Source organism: Talpa occidentalis, unplaced genomic scaffold, assembly GCF_014898055.3.
Source record: "Talpa occidentalis isolate TD23 unplaced genomic scaffold, MPIMG_talOcc4v2.1 talOcc4.7, whole genome shotgun sequence".
Lineage (NCBI taxonomy): Eukaryota > Metazoa > Chordata > Mammalia > Eulipotyphla > Talpidae > Talpa > Talpa occidentalis.
The window spans coordinates 3,635,048-3,654,151 of NW_023605083.1; the positions used below are offsets into that span (position 1 = coordinate 3,635,048).

At 53.9% G+C, this 19,104-nt stretch overlaps 1 protein-coding gene across 3 annotated transcripts in view; it reads right to left on the reverse strand.

The window, feature by feature from the left end:
- The window catches only part of FUBP3 (far upstream element binding protein 3), a 46,398-nt gene that overhangs the window by 11,863 nt on the left and 15,431 nt on the right, over positions 1 to 19,104 (reverse strand). For 2 of the 3 annotated variants that reach the window (XM_037495092.2, XM_037495094.2), the window contains exons 3-11: positions 12,977 to 13,010; positions 10,831 to 10,880; positions 10,387 to 10,458; positions 9,075 to 9,132; positions 6,986 to 7,148; positions 5,818 to 5,916; positions 2,805 to 2,909; positions 1,748 to 1,850; positions 956 to 1,056 (exon numbers count right to left, since the gene is read on the reverse strand). In XM_037495092.2, the coding sequence (XP_037350989.1) occupies positions 956 to 1,056; positions 1,748 to 1,850; positions 2,805 to 2,909; positions 5,818 to 5,916; positions 6,986 to 7,148; positions 9,075 to 9,132; positions 10,387 to 10,458; positions 10,831 to 10,880; positions 12,977 to 13,010 (785 nt within the window). The remainder of the gene's footprint in view (positions 1 to 955; positions 1,057 to 1,747; positions 1,851 to 2,804; positions 2,910 to 5,817; positions 5,917 to 6,985; positions 7,149 to 9,074; positions 9,133 to 10,386; positions 10,459 to 10,830; positions 10,881 to 12,976; positions 13,011 to 19,104) is intronic. The other variant, XM_037495093.2, reaches the window with a different exon arrangement.

Consider the following 19,104-nt stretch of genomic DNA (forward strand, 5'->3'; position numbering starts at 1 on the left):
TGGTGAGGCGGAGCGTGCTGCCATGGGAGGGAGAGGACGAACAGACACAGAGGTCTGGCAAAACCCGCGCGTGTCCGTTAAGAGCAGACAGCTGACACTCTGCTTTTATGAGGCAAATGACAAACCAAAAAGGTGATTCTAGGGATTTATGTTAAAACACAGGCACTTAACCCACTTTCAGGCATGCCACAGACTCTCAAAGACAAGGGCCTCTTCCAAGTGGCCACCAAGTCTGAGCACACAAAGGATGTTGGGGGCCACAGCGGCCTTTCCTGAGCTTGTCTAATCCTAACTGCCTGGGAAGCCCCTCACCGGGACGTTCCGATCCGACGCACCCTGAGAGGCCGCGGGGTCAGCCAGGGAACACCACCTCTGCAAGTCCCCTATGTGCGTCTAGCCCCACAGAAGTCCAAAGGTGTCCCCCAGGCCACATGGTTATTGGCAGAGCTGGGACAACAGTTTCCAATCTCTTGCTTTTTCTTCACATCCAGTTGTTCTTGCACTTTCCCTCGGTGCCACATGTCAGGAAGCACCCCCACAAGTTACAGTGTCCCTCGGAATAACGCACAACAGGGGCAGGTGGCAGTGCCAACGGCATCACACCAGCTCGCTCACATTCCAGGCGAGGACGACGCGGGAAGGTCCTGATACGCAGGCTAAGCTGGGAAGAGATTTACTGGAACGTAGCTTCACACCCCGTGTGCCCAGTGAGCTACACTGCGCTTGCCCCAACAGTTTAAAGTCAGAACTTACTACACAAAGAAAACTTAGATTTTGGGATGGCCAAGGCAGGAGAGGAACAAACCAGCAGCTGAAGACATGCAGACAGGACTGGGGCGGACGCAGAGGCCGCGGGCGGTGGGCGGGGAGAGCCCTGCTTGAGGGGGTCGAGGCGCGAGGGGAGGCCGGGCCCAGGCAGCACTGCCTGCCCGCGCAGGTGAGCGAGCTGACCCACCTGGGCCGTCAGGATGAGCTCACTGATGATGTGTGCTGCGTGCTGACACCGATCCGGGGGCCCCATGACCTGCGCGGCTCTTTCCGGACTGATGCCATCGTCTGCAAGAACAAGGGGAGAGATGGGTAGAAAAAGCCCAAATTTAGAAGGAAACACATCCCTACTGGTTCCCGAGTCTAATGACACCGCCGGATTCAGAACCGCGTGGCCTGTGTGGTCCATGAGGTACCATCGTGGGATTCCAGCCGTCCAGAGGAGCCACAGGACAAAGAAAGCCCGAGACAGTCGTGTTGTGACCCTATTTTCCAAAAACCAGCCCGACACGGGTTTCCCATTTTCAGACAAATGAGGGGAAAAAAGACAACACCGATGATTCTGCTTGTAAGGGTGATCTTTACAAAACGTAAGAAGAACTGGATTTCACTCTAACGCGTTTGTCCTGTCACATGTTTGTAGGTTATCTTTAATTTTGTGAAATCAAAATCTTTTTTTTTAACCTGACAAGACCACATGCTGGAAATGCTGCGTCGAGTTCCTCCTGACTTACGTACGGGTCTGGGGGCAGGAATGAAGGCCTGGAGACCCTGGGGCGAGCATGAGCCTGCGCCAGAGGGGCTCTGGGAGCCAGGCCCAGCAGTTCAAGGAAGGACACAGGGGCCCAGAGGCCCCCGGAAGACTTAGGTGGGTGACCTGGTGAATAGCGGGCAAGAGACGAGAACCAGCCAGTCACAGAGTCCTCGCTTTCTGGGGCGCTTCAGTGCTTCCCCACACTGAGGAGGCACCAAGACCCACCTGGCTTGAACTGGATCCTCACGCCAGCGTCGTTCTGGATCTTCTTGATCATTTCCCCATTTCTGCCTATTACGATGCCCACAGCGAACCGGGGCACAGACACCTGAACAGAGACACGAAGCTTCATCAGAGCTTCCTGCAAGTCTGTCTGTACTCTTAAAGGCACGTACACACGCATGCACGCACACACGCACGCACTCTGATCTTTCTGCAGTGTGATGAAATGCTTTAAAAGGGCCAATTTTTTCCTCTCAGGAATAGTATCATGGTTGACAACTAAGTCTCATCCACTAAATGTATCCAGTAAGTCTGAGATTTGATCAAAAGTCACAAAAAAATACAGAGGCACAAAAGCAGACTCTACTGATAAAAACATACCTAAAAGTGGCAAATTCGTCTTCCAAATTCTATGCAGAAAGCAACAATATGCCACCTATTTTGGCTCTTAAAATGTTTTCTCTTTCATTTGTATCACTGTGATGAATATACAGGCTTATCATTTTAACACTAATTCAGGGGTACTAATACGTTCACAATGCTGTGTGACCAGCACTAATGTCCACACCCAAAACTCTTCCATCATCCCAACAGGAACTCTGTGTCCAGGGATTCCCCCCTGCCCAGCCGCGGAACCGTCAGGCCACACTTTGTGTCTCTAGGAAGCTCCTGGCTCCAGGTTTCTCATGTAAGTAGAATCTGGCTCTCGTGTCCATGTCAGTAAGGCCCGTCCAGGCTGCAGCATTTCACTCTACAGTTTCAACCCCATCCCCCTCATCAAACAGGCTTCCAGGCTGACGCAACCACTGTGCAAACTGCCAAGACAACCTGACTCTGGTCTGCATGCACCTGGGCAGTGGGAGAAGCTCTGAAGCTGAACCCCCGCGTACTGAGGGTGCAGAGTTGGCCTCCCACCATAGCTGGCCCCGCCCCAGCCGTCCGCAGGCCCCCAAGAAGTGGGAGTACTGGCAGAGTTGGCAGAAGAGACAGGAGTAAGGTGAGCTGCTCGAGGTAGAGCTGAGGCCCAGCCTCACTCACCCCGGACGTCACACCAGCGTACCTCCATACTGCCGCCGCCCATCCGGGAGCCGAAATCCCCCCGGGCACCTCGGAAGTCAGCTTGGTCTTTCTCCCGGATGATCTCTAATACCATTTCTCTTGCTTGCTGCGAAACACGGATAAAGGCTTTATGGAAAACACAATCCTGAACAAAGACCTGATGCCAGCGAAACATCAAGATGAAACCCTCTAAAATGGCCTCAGGTGCTCAGCTGTGGGGGAACTGATTTTGTGGGGCTAAGGGGACCAGTGGTGAGGTCGGGTGAGTCCAGTCTCACACAACCTGTTCTTTGCACCACGCAAATGTGCACACATCGAGGACCTGCCCTCTCAGGTCACCGTGGGGCCCACACACGTGCTGGGCCAGAGTCTGATGCCACCACCCAGCATGGTCTGGCAACCCAGCGAGGGGCGGGTTTGTGAGAAAGAACTCATTTCCCCAAGGGGCCCCCCCAGAGGCTCTCTGGGGGTAAGGGGTGAAAGCCCAGAAATACCCCACCCAGTGCTCAGAGCACACAGATCTCAACCACCAGCCGGCAAGACTGTCTCCTGGCCCTGCCATTCTGCTCAGAGGGCCCTTCCAGAGAGAATGCATGCTGCCTGCCCGCGCACATCAGCCCCTCGGGAATGAACCACATACAACAAATAAAGGTGGATGAGTCCTGGTTCTGAAAAAGCCTAACCCAACCCAACAGACAAAAACAGCTAACAAAGTGGCCTCCCCGGTGGCGCAGCGGTTGAGCGCTGGGTTGCGAAGCTGCCCGCAGCCTCTGCGGCGCCAGTTCAATCCCCGCGTGCTCCCCGGCCACAGGAGGAGGGTCCCACATGGGGGGCAGACCTCTCCTGCCGCCCGCTGCTCCCCTCAGCAGTGTATTTCATCTGTCTGCCTGTTCTGTTCCCCACTCTGGCTCTGGTGAATTCTCTCACCTCCCGCGCTTCTGACTGTACCCAGTGCTTGTATGAATAAATAAAAATAAATCTTAAAAAAAAAAAAAAAAAAAGCAAACATTGTAAAAAAAAAACAAAAACAAAAACAAAACAAAAAAAAAACCCAGCTAACAAAGTCTTGGAAGTTTGGAGAACTCTGAATAAAGACAGGCCATCAGATGATGAGGTGGGCATCAGATGCATGTTTGTGGGCTGTCTTTGTGGCGGGGGGGCGCATTCATCAGGTGCACAGGCAGCAGGCAAGGGCGCTGGTGCTTCCTGAGCCGTCTGCGCTGCTTCCCTGCACGTCTGACTTTCCATTATAAACAGTGAGGGGAGAAAAATCAAACATTAATTTATCTTAAACACAATAGCTTGTCTTGAGTAAAGAAACCACGGACTACACATACTTTTAAAATGTAAGTACTGAAGAGGGCCTCCCTGGTGATGCAGGGGTTAAGTCTCAGCACTATGAAGCTATCACCAGCCACTGCAGCTTGAATTCGATGCCTGGCTACCCCCATGGTGCAGCAGACCTCTCCTGTCTCCCCACTGATCCCCTCAGCAGTGTATTTCAGCAGATCCACTGTTTTGCTCCCCACTCTGTCTCTGGTGAGTCCTTTCACCCCTTGTACCTCTGGCCTACACCCCAATTCTTGTACGCATAAATAAAAATAAATCTTTTTTTTTTTTTAAAGATTCATTTATTTATTTATATAAGCACTGGGTACAGTCAGAAGCGCGGGAGGGTGAGAGATTTCACCAGAGCCAGAGCGGGGAACAGAACAGGCAGACTGACAAAATACACTGCTGAGGGGAGCAGCAGGCACAGCAGGAGAGGTCTGTGTGCCATGTGGGACCCTCGGCGGCCGGGGATCGAACCGGCGCTGCAGAGGCTATGGGCAGCTTTGCAGCCCAGCGCTCAACCGCTGTGCCACCAGGGGAGGCCCTAAAAATAAATCTTTTTAAAAAATTATTTAAAAAAAGTTCTGAAACTTTTTGCTAGAATTATTTTCCTACAAATTCATGACCTGTCCATGAAATAATCCCTGCTCAGGTATTTCATCTATATAAGATAAAATCACAGGTGGCAACAGAGACGGGTAGGGTGGGGGAGGGAGCAGGCACCGTCCCACCACTCCAGCGCCCTTCAGGCTGGCAGGGGATCCCCGAGGTGAACTCGAAGGTCGAACTCAAAGGCTGGCAAGGAAAGGACAGAAACCTGGGGGCCTGGCCTGAGGGAGGGGCTGCTCACTGACTGGACTCTAAGGTAAGAGATCCTTTTAACCATGGCTCAAAATCTTGTTTTAAAACAACTATCTGACACATGTATCTTGACAAAAACAAACAAACAAAAAAACCACCAATGAAATCACTTTGTGTGTAGCTGAACCACAGCTTTAAAGTTGTTACATCTGGCCAGAGACTGGAAGCCTTCACTGCAACAAAGCCAAGAGCTCCCCCAGAGGACTGGCTGTTGCTGGTGCCCCGACTCATGCTCAAGCCACTTCCCACCCAGGCAGGCCAGGCTGCGGTGGGCAGGAGAAAGGGCCCCTGTATTTCAAGGGAGTGAAGCACAGCCACGCAGTCCTGCTGAGCAGGGGTGGGACAGAGGAGCCGCAGGTTCAAAGCAAGCCCCTGCTCCAGTGGGACTGCCCCTGTGCTGAGCGCCCAGGCCATGGGACACTGCTACAGGCTGGCTGGAGCACTTGCCAAAAAACTGGGCTGCGAGTAAGCAAGTGAGCAGGGCCAGAGGGAGTCTGTAGGCGAGCAGGTCAGAGGCCAGAAAGCTGGACACAGTCCTGCAGGCGCTCTGCACTCACTGAATGTGCCAGCCATGCTGCCTCTGACAGCAGCCACTCGCCCTCACGGGCATTCAAGGTGTGGCCAGAGGAAGGAAAGCAGTGATGAGTGTGCAGTTCAAGAGGATTACCCTAAAGATCACATGCACAGCATGTCCCGGCATCTCCTCACCACCACACTAGGAACACAAGCTTGCTTCAAAAAAGCACTCGTAGCTTTATGACTTCTTAAATGAGCTTTATAAGCGATTACCAGGGGACAGCCGCTCCCTGGCTCTCTCCTACCTGTACTTTAAATGGGTCTCCGGTGATGCGAAGGGGCTTGTCTGCTCCCGTGGGCAATGGGCCATCCTGGATCATGACCATTTTCACGCCGGTCCGCTCCTGGGGGCACACACAGGGCAGGAGCCCAGGGTCAGAACAAAAACGCAGGCACCGAAGAAGCCTCCAAGGTCAGGTCCTCCAAGAACACCAAGATGGGGCTGTTCGAGGAGCTTCCAACTGTGATGCAGAAAACCATTCCCCAAAACCCACCTTCCTTCCCGCTCCCCAGGATGCCCAAGCATCAACAAATCTCTGTGCGAAATGCCAGGCGCCGAGCTAGGCCTCGCCCTGGCTACAGTAGAGGCACGGCCACCAGTGGGACACGTGCCCTCATGCATCGATGAAGGGGGATCTGAGAAGCATCCCCAAGGTCCCAGCACTGACGAGTGGGGGAACCCACACCTGGAGTCTAGGGCTCCAAGCCCCGAATCTCAGTGCTACCGAGAGCACCCCTGCCATCCGAGCTCTGGGCTGTGTGATACACGAGGGGCTGGAAACCGGACCTGTGGCCTCAGAAGCTCAAAGCTCGAGGTAAGAGCCTGCTTGCACGTATGCGCAGTGACGCCCATGTAACCCAGGTGAGCGTATTTCTGGCCTTTCTTGGTACGTACGGCTGGTTACATTTGGCTATAGAAACGTGCTGGCCCCGCATGTCCCAGACAAGGGATGCTGGGACTAACAGCAAGCGGGACTCACTGAGCACCCACATGCAGGTGCCCAGCGAGGGCCTCATGCAAGTACAGGCCGTGGGCAGGGTTTTGGGGAGGCCGGCTGTCCCCCGAGCCTTGGACAAGAATGAGAATATACTAAGACCCCATGGGTAACACATGACAGGGCGCTGCTGGCTCACAGTCCTGGCTGCCCACATTTTTAAGAAACCCGCGATGCTGCCATTCAATGGTACAGGCCACCCTAAGGAGGGCCCGCTGCAAGCTCACAGGGACTGGGGCTGAGCGCAGTCCTGGCATCAGGTCTGGCCACAGCCAGCGTTCAGAAAACGCTGACCACATACGGGGAGCCTGGAACTGCCTGGCAGAGGTTCTGGGGAGCGCTGCAGCCCAGCAGGGGAGGCAGAGTCGAGCCCAAAGCCCAGCCCGGGAACGTCAGAAGACGCAGCTGAGGCCCGTACCTGCAGCTGCTTGATGGTCTCCCCACCCTTGCCGATGACCAGGCCCACTTTGGAAGCAGGGATGAGGAGCTCCTGGATGGCACTGTTGCTGTCCGCGTCGTTGTGAAAGCCAGGTCCATTTCGACAGCGGTCCACAATCTGCCCCAGGAGCCTCTTGGCTTGTCTTTGGGAAGGAAAGAGCCACAGGAGAAGCAGCATTAAACACCGCCCCACGGGCCCGCGTCAGGGAGGACATGAAGGAGCCAGGCGGCCCCCCAGCCAGCTCCGCTCCTGCCCCTTGCCCGGAGGTCTCGCCGTTGGTGTGCAATTGGGCTGGAATGTGAAAAACAACACAGCACAGAGCGATGCTGGACAGGGAGCCTCCGAGGGCGGCCTGCACCAGACGCAGGCCCTTAAAGGGTGCCCGGACCCAGGCCACAACACGGCTCGTCTCATACTAGCAGGTCAGCCGCTCTGGGGCAGAGCCACCCAGGTCCCTGGCACACCTCTGTCCTCCAGGCCAGTGCAACCCTCCTCACAGAGGACACACCCCACAGATGGTGTTAGGCGGCGCAGGAGAGCGAGCAATGAGAAGGACAGGAAGAAAGAAAGCAAGGGTTAGTACGGTCACCGTCTGGGTTCCCCAGCTCCAAACCTCTTCTCCACAACCAGGTCGACTCTCCTCTGACTGTTCCTCGGGCTAAGAACCATGTTTGGTAGTTTGCTGTCAAGGGTGGGAAAAGGCGAGCCGGGCCCTAAGACAGCGGCCAGGCAGACACCCGGTCTGCGCTCCCCGCGCTGCATTTCCACGCCCTGTGCTTCTCAGGGACGCTACTTTGTGCGGACTGACTTGCAGGCGGGGGCGGGAAGTGGCACCAAGGAAGCGGTGCCCCCGTCCCTGCCAGGTCACCTGCCTGCCCGGCGGAGACGCTGTCGGGCCAGTTCCCTTTTCTGCACCAGAATCTCTGCCCTGCTGTCGGCCCTACTTATTCTTTAAGCCACCTCATCCCACTCTGGCGCCTCTGACCGGTGAGAACGCAGCCCTGAAACAGCGGCTGTGCCGCTTACTGAAGAAAACAAAATCTTCTCCTCGTGTCAGAGTCCCATGGCCTTGACTCCCTGGGTAGAAGAGGAAGCAGGGGCGGTGAGGAGATTGGAAGAAAGAAGAGAAAGACAGGAAACAGGTGCTGCCCTCGCAGCCCCAGCTGCTGCGTGGCGACGCGTACTTCTCAGTTGCAGCAGCTCTGGAATACTCTGCCTGTGCCCTCGACTATCCTGCGTTGGAAGAAAAATGCCTTGGCCCCCGCAAGACCTTCCTGCTGGCCCCACAATGCACACCTACCAGTGAAATTTATTCTGGTTCGCTGCTTGCAATGTTACAGCAGAATGAGACCATCAACTCATCTAGACTCCTTGAGAAACGGAAACAATGAACAGCCCTACCTGCTGAAGCGGCATAATCTTAGCGCCCTGTGCCCAAATGCAGGGCTACTCAGAGGAGGGAAAGGGGCCGTGAGCAGACTCCGAGTCAGCACGTTCCCTGCCCGGAGTGCCGGGGTCTGCGGCCAGCGCCGGGTGGCGGGTGCTGAGCTGGTGGAAGCAGGGCTAGTCGCCAGGCTGTGGCAGGGGCCCTGCAAGTCGAGGCGGCCCGCGGCTGGCCTGCACGCCAGGAGCCAGTCCCTTCGGGTCGTTGAGTCTGGGAGAGGCAACGAGAACGGCCCAGGCACTTGGCACCAGGATTCTCAATGGTTTGTGGTGACAAGTTTCCGAAGCAGACCCGCTCAAGTAAAGGAGCTCTTAACCGGGAAGACGCAAGTCACCAGAGTAACCAGGCTGGCAGCTGCACGCACGAGGGCCTGGTTTATGACAGCGATGTTATGGCAGCTGCGAGAAATTCTGGAGGGTGTTAAAAAAGGTGATACCTTTTGTGCTTACTAAGGTCACAGAAAAACTCCCCTGGCATGGCAACCTCCCAGCCTTCTCTACAGCAGCGCTCGCGCCGCCTGTGGCCCAGATGACCGTGTCCAGAAACAGCTCTGCCCTTCCATTTCTCCCCACGTGGGGAAGGAGGAAGAAGAGTGAAAGGAAAAAGTAAATAAAATAAACTTACTCAATACTTTCTGGGGTTCCGGTAAGTACACAGGGCCTCTCTGGAATCCCAGAACTCTCTATAAGAAGAATCGAGAAGACGAGGTGTGTTGGTGGGCATCAGGCAAGCATGCACCTTGGCCTCTGTGTGCAGACTGTCTCTGGGCTGGCTCCGACACCAGCCCCACAGAAGCCCAGGCTCCCAGAAAAAGGCAGTTGGCTTCTACTTGGAGGGGTATATTAAGCTGGCAGCTCCACCCGACATTCTCAAAGTATAGTAAGTCCCGGGGAGAGTGGGGGATGCAGCGGGGGTCTGTGTGTTGGTCCTAATTACCAGGCTCAGTTTCACAGCGAGCCCGCTAGGGTGCTGATGAGCCTCTCGTGGCCCAGTGCTTCCCAGATGCTCTACAGCAGGGCTGCGGGCTCTGAGGCACAGGGAAGCAAGGAAGCTAGCGGTCCGCATGCTCAGGTTATAGCCCAGCATTGTATGGTTATCCCCAGAGATCAGTGACATCTATGTGGACCTGGTCCTGGGCCATTTCACAAGAGAGCAAAATCTTACTTTTCAACAATACACGTGACACATTACTTTGGTCCTTAAAAAAAAAAAGACCTCAGACCTCTCAAAATTCTTACTCCAAAATAAGAGAAATAGCTGGCAGCAGTTATGGCCTTCCAGAAACTGTAGAAAATATCTTAAAATGACAAACATTTCTCTAGCTGAACACCCTCCATCCCCCTCCGCTATGGACATAGACCAGACTCAAATTAGATGGCAAAATCATGAACGTAACAGACACCGTGCCTTCAGTTCTCTTTCTCCGTAGCACGTGGTCAAGACGGACCCCGCGGGATGGTCCCGGACTCTGTTTAACACGTGCCCGTGTAGCCAGAAACCCGGCTGGCCTCTGTCCACCAAGGGCAGCGATGGTGTAATCCAGGAGAGCCAATGAACAGTTCCCAGGAGTGACCCCAAGGCCACAGGGCTCCCCCAGGCCCCGCCAGGGCTGCTATGTAACATTCTGGTGCAGAAAACAGAGGCCCTAGAGCAGCAGGTGCTGGGGAGGGGCCGCGCTGGGCCAGAGCCACGAGGGCCATCCGAGGAGCTGGCCACCCAGCCTTCTCTCTGCCCTGGTCTTTCTAGTTCTCATCTGGGAGTTCCGCTCCAGAAGCACAAGAAAACAGCAACCGCATATACTTACCCAAGCCCCTACACTTCTAAGCAATGAGCAAAGGTACTGAATCTGGAAAACTGCAAAACACTGACGCCTACAAACTGAGATCTATGGACAAAAAAAAAAAAAAAAAAGAAAAAAAAAGAAAGCAGCCCTTACCTGAAGCAATCTGAATTTTGCAACCAGATTCTGCTTGAATTCGTGAAATCTGCTCACCTCCCCTGCCGATAACTGAAACAAATTGAACAGCGTCAGAATGTGCCCCTCCCATTTCACAGCCAGCCACACACGATGACTATCTCCACAAACATTTACACCAGGCTCAAAAGCACAACAGGTCAGACTGGGCTCCGTGAGCCCACAGAAACTGTATGGGGAACACAGCAGGCTGACAGAGGTCACCCCCATAAGAGGTGGGGGAGGGGGAGAGTTGGGGAGCCATGGCCCAGTGTTCAGGTCTCTCCGCCAATCTGAGGAGAGACCTGGGTGCCCTGGGGCTCTAGAGAACACTCCATATGTCAAGCATTCTTGGACAGGTGAAGCCTGAGGGATTAAGATGAGGACAGAGGGGTGTCAGGAAGAGAGGAGAAGGCAGATACTTACTAAATCCAACCATTTTATCAGGCACTTTGAATTCTTCTGTTATAACTGCCCTAAAAACAAAGAACATTTTGGAGAAAAAAATATAAAGAATTTTGCAGCTAACTTAAGTCCCCCAGTTTCCCCATGTTGGAAGATAAAGATCCTTCCAGTGTGGCCTGCCAGCCCACGTCACCTAGGGGGAGCCTTGGGCTAGGGAGCCTCTGGCTGGTCATTCCTTGAATGGACTCCAGGCCCCGGCCCCTGGAGTCAGGGGAGGAGCCCCAGTTGTTCATGAAACCATCATCTCCGCCTCCTCTGAAGCTGCCTTTCCGTGCCACAGCCACTCTCAGTGCAGCTTCATCTGCCCCCCCCCCCCAAATCTCAGGACACCTGACGATCCCTAGGGTTTCAGGAGCTGTTCAGACTGCTAGTATGGTGGCCAGTCTACATGAGCAATAGTCACCTTTCCCTAGCATTCCTTATTTCGTAACCCTTTTTATTACTTTTAGGATTCCCTCTAAGTTATCTGGATCCTTTAAGGCAAAAACACCCCCAAACAAAAACAGCATCCAACAGAGGCCTGATCACTGTTGACCAGGACAGAGCCACGACCTCACCTCACTAAACACAGGCCCATCCATTGTGTGCCTGCTTTTTAAAAACAGACAAACAAATAAAACCCCACCACAAAACAAAACAAAAAAACCCACAACTACTGCACTGACTCAAATAGACCTTCAGACCTGCCCTATGGTGCACTGGGGACAATCTCCAACTTGCCAACACCCCAGAAAGCAATTAAATCTAAACATTTACCATTGGGGGACGCTAAATAAGTGGCTAAAAAAGAGAAAAAGGCGAGTGTTTTGAAATGCCCCATGCTGGGGTGGGGACACGCAGCGCCCGTGTTCAGGGGAGCGCAGCGGGGAGAGGAAGTGCAATGGGTGGGCAGCACTCCTCACCGCCCTGTGCCCAGTGGGGCTGACAAGTCTTCTGAGGTGCTCACACCCTCAGGTTTACAGATGCACAGGGGTTCCCTCTACATGCCAGGATATTTGAGCTCACCCTGAATCAGGGACACTGGGGTGTGGCGCCTGGTCCTGGACAGCTTCCTGATGCTGAGGAGGGCGTGGTGTGCGGTCTCCTTCAGAATGCAGCACTGGGGGGCCACTAGAAGGGGCTCACCACTATCACAACCCCACACTCAGCCATTCTTCAGCCCTTGGGGCCAATCTGACCAGACTCTCTGAGGGGGAAAGATACTCAAGGTGAGTACCTTTCAGGGTACCTTTGGGGAGCTGGGCCCCCCAAATTTGAAGCTCTGTTGCCACGCAAGGCTGAAGCCTATCTAACACAGCTTTGGGAAAGGAGAACCCTGACTGATCACGGCTTACAGGAGAGCTGCATTTGCCACTACTGCCCCCCTCATTTAAAGTGTTTTAATTTATTAAAAAACAAAAACAAAACAAAAACTCAGGGAAATATCTTTTGGTCTACTCTTGTCAGGTGACTTCGAGAAGCTCCTGGACATCGACGCTCAGAACCAGCAGGGGTGTCAGCTCTGGTGAAGGTCGGGGTCACACCCGCTGATGCACCCTGAGTCCTCCACGGAGGAAGAGGGGATGCGGCTCATCTGCAGGGCCCCCGAGGCCACAGGTCACCTACCTCACCTGATGGTGGGCGCAGAGGGAAAATGAAGCAGGGGACCAAAGGGGCACTTAACCAAGGTCCTCAGACAAGCTGCTCTCACCGGGGGCTGAGGGGAGGAAGACATGTTTCTGTCCCGAGCCCGTGACTGGAAGAGGAAGAGCCTTCTCGCCCTCCCTCAGGACCCCTCTCCAGCGGAGGGAAGGCTGCGGGAAGCAGGAAGGGATCTCACACCCTCTCCTTTTAAATTATATGGACGCTGACAGAAAGGACAGCTCCGACGTTCTACAAACACGTCCAGTTTACAGCTAATGCTGACTGATTTTCAGTAGCGCCATCGGCTCACCCCCAGAGCTCACACTAAGTCCTGGGAAGGGCACGAGAGCCTGAGCCTCCCAGAAACCGAGCCCATGCGTGTTCACACTCTCAGCCTCTGACGTCCTGCCACTCCAGTGCAGATGGCGGGTCAATAAACAATTAGAAATGATCAATAAATAATAAAACATAACCCACTGCTTACCTTTGATGTACCAAGGCCCCTAACTGGTTACCTACTGTGGCAAAGAGAAAGAGAAAAGAAAAATCAAAGCATTAGCACGGATAAACTAACTTCATCCTCACACGAGTTCTTACCATTTCAGGGGGAGAAAAGAAAGGCAGAAAGCCAGCACACAGTAATTGAGGCTCAGTGGCTGAAATGAATGCGGTATGTGATACGGAACAGGAGGGGACGTCGTGATCAGCCATCTCTAACCCGGGGTCCAGCTGAACGCGGGATAAGGAATTGATCTGTGTGTCCACATGCTGAGAGGCCTGGGAGAAAATCCCGCTGCCTAAATCCCTCTCCCTCCACCTCCCTCCTGCCCTGGGTCCAGCTCAGTGTAAAGATAGGAGGGTTCCTGCTTTCTCTTTTTCAAACAAATGAGGAGATTTAAACCTCCCCGCTCAGGGAGCATTGTTAAAGGCCAACCCACGGCAGCTGCAGTTCCCACAGCGCGCGCACATATGTCCCTGCCGCCAGCAGCGCCGGTCCTCATCCTCCCACCCGCAGGGCGCCACTGTCTCGAGGAGGGCCGGGCTGCTCCCGCCCGGGCGGGCTTCTCCACTGACCACTACCGCCGCCCGGCACACTGGCTGCTCACAGCACGTGTGATGACGGCCGTTCAGGCCCATTTTGCAGAGACAGCGGAGCCACTCGGCCGCTCGTTATGAAAACCAAGTCTGTGATCACATTCCCACAAAACCGCTTTAGCTACGCTTTTTGTTCCAGTTTCTCCTCTTTCAGCTATTGATGAGCGTCTCCTTCCCCAGACATCAGCAAAAACGATCCTGCGATGTTCCTCTTTTGGAAAACTTAGCCCAGGAAAGTCAGCAGACAATGAAAAAGTATAAATCCTAAACATGTCACAAGGAACTGAATGAACCTTCCGCCCCGCTAACAAGTGGGTTCAAAACCCGCCCCGGGGCGCGTGACGGAGAGCACGGAGGAGAGGCAGGCGAGGCAGGCCCGCCTGGCACCTCAGCACAGAGGGCCTCGCACCTGAAATACAGGACTCCACGTGCTCGTCCTGCCTGACCTGGGCCCCGCCACCCTGACCCGACTGGAGCTGGTCGCAGAAGGACAAAGGAAAAGGAACCACAAAAGGAGACTTTAAAAGGAGAAGGAAGAGTGCACAGAAACAACCTCGCAAAAGGACGCGAAGCCACGGAGTCAATACCACATTTCTTCTGGATCAATAGCGAGATAATGGTCTGTAGCCAAAATACTGCAGCACGCGCTATTAATCTGCTTATCTCAGGGATGAGACACGTTCCCCACCGCCGGGCCTGTGCACAGGCCTGCACGTCCATCCAGCTCGCGCACGACCGGTGCCCTGGCCCAGGACGGCGCTCACACTCCTGTTGCGCGCTCACGCTGGCTGTCGGCGGCTCAGCACAGGGCTCCTCTTCCCACACTCGGCCCTGGACGTTTGGAGGGAGGACCGTGTGACCCCTGGGCCCTGGTGGTGAGACAGGTGGGCAGGGGGAGGGCCAGAGAGCCCTGGAGATGGCTAGGAGGCCCCCGTGAGCTCAGCCCCGCTGCTTGCTGCCGGAGGCCCTCTCTCAGGGGGAGAGAGGCTGCTGGAGAGAGAACAAGAATGCCTCGAAAGGACGAGAAACAGAGGAGGGTGCTGTTCCCCAGGCCAGGGCAGTGGGCTGGACCCTGGCGGCTGGCCTATGGCGCTGTTTGCTAAGAGGTGTCAAAAGGCTGACGACTGTCCCGTATTTCAGTCAGAAAGCCGCAGGGTAAAAGGCAGCAGCGCCAGCACAGATGTCATCAGAGTCACAAGAACACTCAGAGGATTTCTGGGCAAAAGCCACTTAAGATTTTGTGCTTATCACAAAAAAGGAAATTCCTTTTGTTGGCCAAGGACGCGTCACGGGCGCCACACACGGGACCCTCCTGCCAATGCGTGGAGGTGCTTACAGGACCAGGTGCGCGTGCCATGTCCCCCCGACGGATGGGCGCGGGGGGCCACATGGCAGAGCGCAGCTGCTGGCCAGGCCGGCCCCGAGCTGGCGGGCCTGAGAGGGACGGCATCTCCCTTCTCCCCACAAGGGCCGCGTGACGGAAGGATCACCCCCTCCGGCACGTCCCCACCTGGCGTCTGAAAGCAAAACCCTCCGTTGGAGAAGGGGACCAGTACCGTTGGGTACTGGTGCCGCAAACCGATGATGCCCAGCCTGGGTGCGGGGTCCCTCCGAGTCTCCGTGGCGAAGAGGGCGCAAGGGGGGAGGCGGAGCGGGCTCCTGTCAAGCTGCACTTAGTGGTAACGACAGTGATTTTACTGGAAGCAAGGACAAGTGTGGACGTCACCCCACCTCGTGGAAACGCGTGGCTGTGAGCGCGGCTCCGGCGTGGCGAGGATGCTGGGCACAGCCGCCGGTTCGCTGCACGCCACATAATCGGCGCCACGGGCTGTGGAGAATGAGCCTCCTGGAGAAAATATTCATGCTACAATATGAGAAATTCTTTCTCGAGAGCAATACTCTACCAATTTCAATAATGATGGTTGAAAAAAGCAAGCTGGCCAGACCCATTTTCCCCGATGAGCGAGGAGGAAAAGTGTCTTTTCTTTCCCAAGAGAAACGCTAACAAAACAGCACCAGGAAACATACCTAACTTTAGAGTGTGCATCAGTTTTATAGTTCACCCCCGGAATAAAAGCCCAAGCAACAAAAGCACCCCCACTCCAGCTTGGCAGCCACAGTGCAGGCCGCACGGGGCAGGAGCCCGGGTGGGCGAGCGAGGCCCGGGGACGGCGCTGCGGGCTGGTCTGCCATGACTGGCCACACAGACACACACCAAACCTTCCCCTGCAGATTTGAGGACCACCCGCCCCCTCGGGCTGGGATCCGGGTCTGCGGGGAATCCTGGTCCCCAGCGACTGCTGACTGCCCAGTTAAGGTCAGAAAGCTGCCGGGATTTCTGCAGCATTCAAAGGGTTTTTAAAAAGCTTTTCTCCCAAGGACAATACAAAGGCTTCCTGTGTTCTAAGGCAGCCACTCTCGCCCCAGGGCCACAGAACACTGACAAGCTGACTTCAGCAAAAAGTCCCGGGGCCAGTAATCTGTTACTCATTTTGCAAGTTATTTTTTTTTTAAGTGAGAGTAAGCGGAGTCTATCTCCACACCCTCACTTTCCCTGGCAGTCTAACAAGCCTGAGTAGAGAAGGCCAGCACCACGGCCTCGCTGGGTGCTCTTCTAGGTGCGCTCCAGCATGAGCCCCCTTGGTGCCATGGGAGCCGGGGGGAAGGCGCCGTCATGGCAGCGCTTGGACGGGTGACAGCGCTGCGCACCCTGCCTTCATGCTGGGGCTTCAACGTGGCCATTGCTCCTTCTGGTGCTAATCCTCCTGGTTGTTGCTCATCCCACAAATTGCTGCCTTTCAGGTGCTGGGCACTAGGCCAAGTTCTGGGGACGAAATGGTGAGTAAGGTCATCTTTGCCCTCAGGAAGCTTAGGGTCAAGTGGAATAAAGCAGCGCCTGAACCCAGCCCCGAGGACTGCAAGTGTCATAGGAACCCCATCAGGAACCCTCCCCAGCTCAAGTGCCCATCCCATGGAGCACTGGAGTAAAATTAAGATGAAAAGCAGATCTGTGACACCTATTATAGCCCGTGCCTTATTTCTATTTAATCCACGGTCATGAAATTCATTTAGGGGAACATGAGCAGCTTTATTAAAAAATGAAATAGAAAACAAAGTCTTCCTTCAGCGTATATGTTTCATAAAGCTTTTATTTCACTTAGATGTGCTTTAATAAGCACAAGCTCTGATGGAGATGTGGAGCATTTCTTACATTGGGAGAGATATTTTAGTATGCAATTCCCCGTTTTATAATCCTCATCTTGTGAAGGAGATATAATCTCCATCTTACTGGTAAGGAAACAGCAGCCCAGAGGTTAAGCAACCTGTTCAAAGAGACACAGCCACCAAGGGCCAGGCTGGGACTCAAGCCCTAACCACTAGTCTGCATGTGCGTCGTGGAGCACACGCGATTATGGCAGAGCAGGTTCACGCCTTCCTTCTGCCACGCAGCAGGCATCTACCTTGGTCAAAGCACTTTTCCAGAGTAAGTTCCCGTATCTTAAGATAAGGGGTTTAGGCTCCAGGGTCCTTCTAGCTGTGATCTCTTCCTATCCACACAGGTGTACCTGCCCCCACTGCTTCAGCTCTAACCCTTGCCAGCCCCTAATGCTATGTGAATGGCGTCATACAGTACATGACCTTTTGGGAGTGACTTTTTTTCACTTGGCATAATTCCCTGAAGAGTCTTCTAGGTTGTTGGCACACAGCAGTAACCTGTTCCTTTTCATTACTGAGTAATATTCCACAGAGGTGGGGCTTGTGAGTCATCTACTGGCTGAAGGCTATGTGAGCTGCTTGAGGCTGTTACAAGTAAACTGCTATCAAGAATTCTGTGGGGAAACATCAATTCCAAAGAGCACCTGCACCCCTATGTTTATAGCAGCACTATTTACAATAGCTAAGCTTTGGAAACAACCCAAATGCCCAAAAATAGATGACTGGATCAAGAAGATGTGGTCCATATACACCATGGACTATTACTCAGCATTCAAAAAAGATAAACACATGCAGTTTGCAGCAACATGGATAGAGCTAGAAGGGATCATGCTCAGCAAAATAAGCCAGAAAAAAAAGAGAAAAATCCCGGATGGTCTCACTCATAGCAGGAATCTAGAAAACTTAAATAAGGGACCAGGAAAAATAACTATAAGAAAGAAAATATCAAAATCAACAAACAACTATGAACCAGAGACACTCTATGGGGGATGGGGGGGGGCAGGGAAAGGAGGGATTGGGGTCAAAATAAGGGTGTTGTAATTGTATGGGGAATATAAAAATAAAATTTAAATTAAAAAGAGCTTATATAATAATAATAATAATGAAAAATTATAAAAATTCAAGGTGAATTTACAATCCACAAGAAATTCATAATAAAGAGATTAACTGACATAAAAAAAAAAAAAAGAATTCTGTGGGTAGTTTTTTGTATGCATGTCAGTTTTCCTTTTCTTGGTGATAAATGCACCAGAAGTACAACTGTGTGTTGAATGCTGAGCGCATGTTGACTTTTCTTAAGTTTCTAGCAAGACTGTACCATGAAGATGGGCATTCGAAAGCTCGTCAGGTAGTTCTCATGTCACAATGGGTCACATAGTTCGTAAAATAATTTGAAAACCGGTGAGTCCCTTTTAAATTTGACATCTAACTTTCCCCAAGGTGAAGAGGTTATGAAGGGGGTAACGGGGATCGTACGAGTTTGTCACATTTCCCTCAGCACCGGCACTGCATATTCAGCTCACGCGCGTCGCGGAGACGTCTACTATTTCACCTGGTTGGCCGAGCCGATTGTCAAGCCATCCAGGCAGCTCGTACTCGGCCAGGAAGACCCTCTTCTTTTCTACCTTACATGTGTACTGACATGCGCCCGTGACTCCCCCTCACTTCTGAATCACATGAGACGCGGGAGCTTTGCTGAGTTGCTACCTGGATGAAATCAAAGTCAGACCCCGCCTCCTTCAACATTTCCGGCCAGTTCCCTACACTCCGCTCCCTACCATCCGCATCCCTGACTGGCTCTGTCTGGCTGGGTGTCCTTTCACAGGCCAATGCCCGCCATGCACAAAGCAGGGCGGTGAAAGGGCATGAGGAGGGCTCAGACCCAGGTCCTGGACAGGCCCACATGGGAAGCAAGGCAAAGACGCGGAATTGCCAGGGAAGGACTCCTGTAAACCCAGCATGCCCACCTGGCTCCCCACCTGGCCTGCGGAGGTCTTTGCCCGAGCCAGGGACTTCGGCTGAGGACAGCCCTGGCTCATTTTCCTGCTGCTTGAAAGGCGAGTCTTCCCCCAGCCCCTCCGACTGGCAGGGGTGAGCTTCGGCTTCACCCCTCCACCCCCGCAGCACGGCCGTGTCCTCCACCCAGCAGCATGTCAGCGCCGAGCGCCCCTTTCCTGGCTGTCCAAAGCAGACTCTGGTACTCGCGGCTCCGGCCGAGGTGGGAGGGACCATGCAGCAAGAATCGTGGCCTCACCACGAACGAGGCCGGGCACCTCCCTCTCTTCTGTGAAAAAAAGACAC